The 1,953-nt window shown below is 45.4% G+C and overlaps 1 protein-coding gene across 1 annotated transcript in view; it reads left to right on the top strand.

Annotated features, from left to right (window-relative positions):
- Nucleotides 1–1,953, top strand: part of Dnmt3l (DNA methyltransferase 3 like) — a 13,463-nt gene that overhangs the window by 6,536 nt on the left and 4,974 nt on the right. Inside the window, exons 9-10 of the mRNA XM_021205749.1 lie at nt 284–359; nt 723–862. Of these exons, the coding sequence (XP_021061408.1) occupies nt 284–359; nt 723–862 (216 nt within the window). The remainder of the gene's footprint in view (nt 1–283; nt 360–722; nt 863–1,953) is intronic.

The following is a 1,953-nucleotide window of genomic DNA, read 5'->3' on the forward strand; positions in this document are numbered from 1 at the left end:
GTGCGCCACCACTGCCGGCTTGGGCTGGCCCTTTTTAAAGAGCAAGTTATCCGAGAAAGAATCTCAGATAGGGAATGCTCTCGGGCTACCACTGTATGGGCTTGTCCTGAGAGTCAATGCTGTCTGGGTGTCGCTGCCTATGTGGGCCCCAAGGCTCAACTAGGAGGTCTGTCTGTGTCACCTACAAGGTATGTCACTGGGGAGATGATTGGGTGTAGAGGCCTTGATGCTAGTCACCAGTGGGGGAGCATTTGGCTTTCAGTCACCTATGTGTGTTCCCTAGGTGGAGAAATGGGGCCCCTTTGACCTGGTGTATGGCTCGACGCAGCCCCTAGGCAGCTCTTGTGATCGCTGTCCTGGTAAGTTTCATTTATATGACTACACTGTTGCTGTCTTCATGCACACCAGAAGAGGGCATCAGATCCCACTACAGATGGTTGTGACCCACCATGTGGCTGCTGGGAATTGAACTCACAACCTCTGGAACAGCAGCCAGTACTTAACCACTGAGCCATCTCTCCAGCCCCTTCCCTGGGCTCTTAACTGTCAGGTGAACTTGCACATGCTCAGGGTGCTGTTGGATGAGTTCTAGACTAAGGTGGATAGTGGCTTTCCCATCTCCACAGAGGGAAAGCAGAGGTACCCAGCATTCACAGAGGCTGTCCTGGCCCTCCCCACAGCCCTGCCCATCTGAACGGGTCTTCTCCCTGGTTCATCGGCAGGCTGGTACATGTTCCAATTCCACCGGATCCTGCAGTATGCGCTGCCTCGCCAGGAGAGTCAGCGGCCCTTCTTCTGGATATTTATGGACAATCTGTTGCTGACTGAGGATGACCAGGAGACAACTGTCCGCTTCCTTCAGGTGGGTAGGGGCTTAGCCTTTATCTGGGTCTGGGACTCTTACTTCTGAGGCCTCTGCTGCCCTAATGTGTACAGGGCTTACAAGGAGGACACCGGGCACCTGACACACAGATTGCAGAGTTTCAGGAAAGACACTGGTGCCTACAGGGACATACAGCCTTGAAGGACAGCCCCCTCTCTGACACCACTCAGTGTACAGTGTACGAGTCACACCCACCTAGATTGATGTCAGCTCATTCTCACAGCCCTGCATACATGAGCACATCTGCTCACGCCACATGAGTTCCACACAACACGAATGCACACCCCCACACACTCACACGTGCGAGAGCATTCACACTGAACAGTCTGTTCTTCCCCTTCACTTGAACACTGACCCTGGGAGCAGTGGTCAGTTTTCTCCAGCACTGACTTGGCCCCGCATTGGGGGGATAGCTGAGGAGCATGAGGTATGTCAGTCTTGGATAGAGGAGGTCAGGGATAGCAAGACTCTGGAGGAAGTCTGTCATGCCCCTCAGCTCTGAGAAGGACATACAACCAAGGCTAGGGTACTCAACCTACTGTGGGAGTCGAGGAGGTGGGGACCCATAGGCATCAGAGAATTTCCCTGGGCACCTCATAGTAAATATATATATATATATATATATATATATATATATATAATATATATTTATTTTTATTTTTATATTATATATTTATTATATAAGAAAATATAAACTAATAAAATATAAAATAATAAAATATAAAATAATATAAATGTATAAAATATATAAATATAAATATGTATAAATATATAAACATAAAAATATAATATAAAATATAATTGTGTTTATTATTATATATTTATACTTGTAATACATATTATATATTACATATATATGTGTATATTTGTGTATATTATATATAATATATAAAATTTGGTTAGAACTGCTAGGAATAAACTATCCTTGCATTCCCAGGGAAACCTACTTGGTCATGGTATGGTTTTTTTTTTTGTTTTTTTTTTTGTTTTTTTTTTTGGTTTTTCGAGACAGGGTTTCTCTGTGTAGCCCTGGCTGTCCTGGAACTCACTCTGTAGACCAGGCTGGCCTC

This window comes from Mus pahari, chromosome 9, assembly GCF_900095145.1.
Source record: "Mus pahari chromosome 9, PAHARI_EIJ_v1.1, whole genome shotgun sequence".
Classification (NCBI taxonomy): domain Eukaryota; kingdom Metazoa; phylum Chordata; class Mammalia; order Rodentia; family Muridae; genus Mus; species Mus pahari.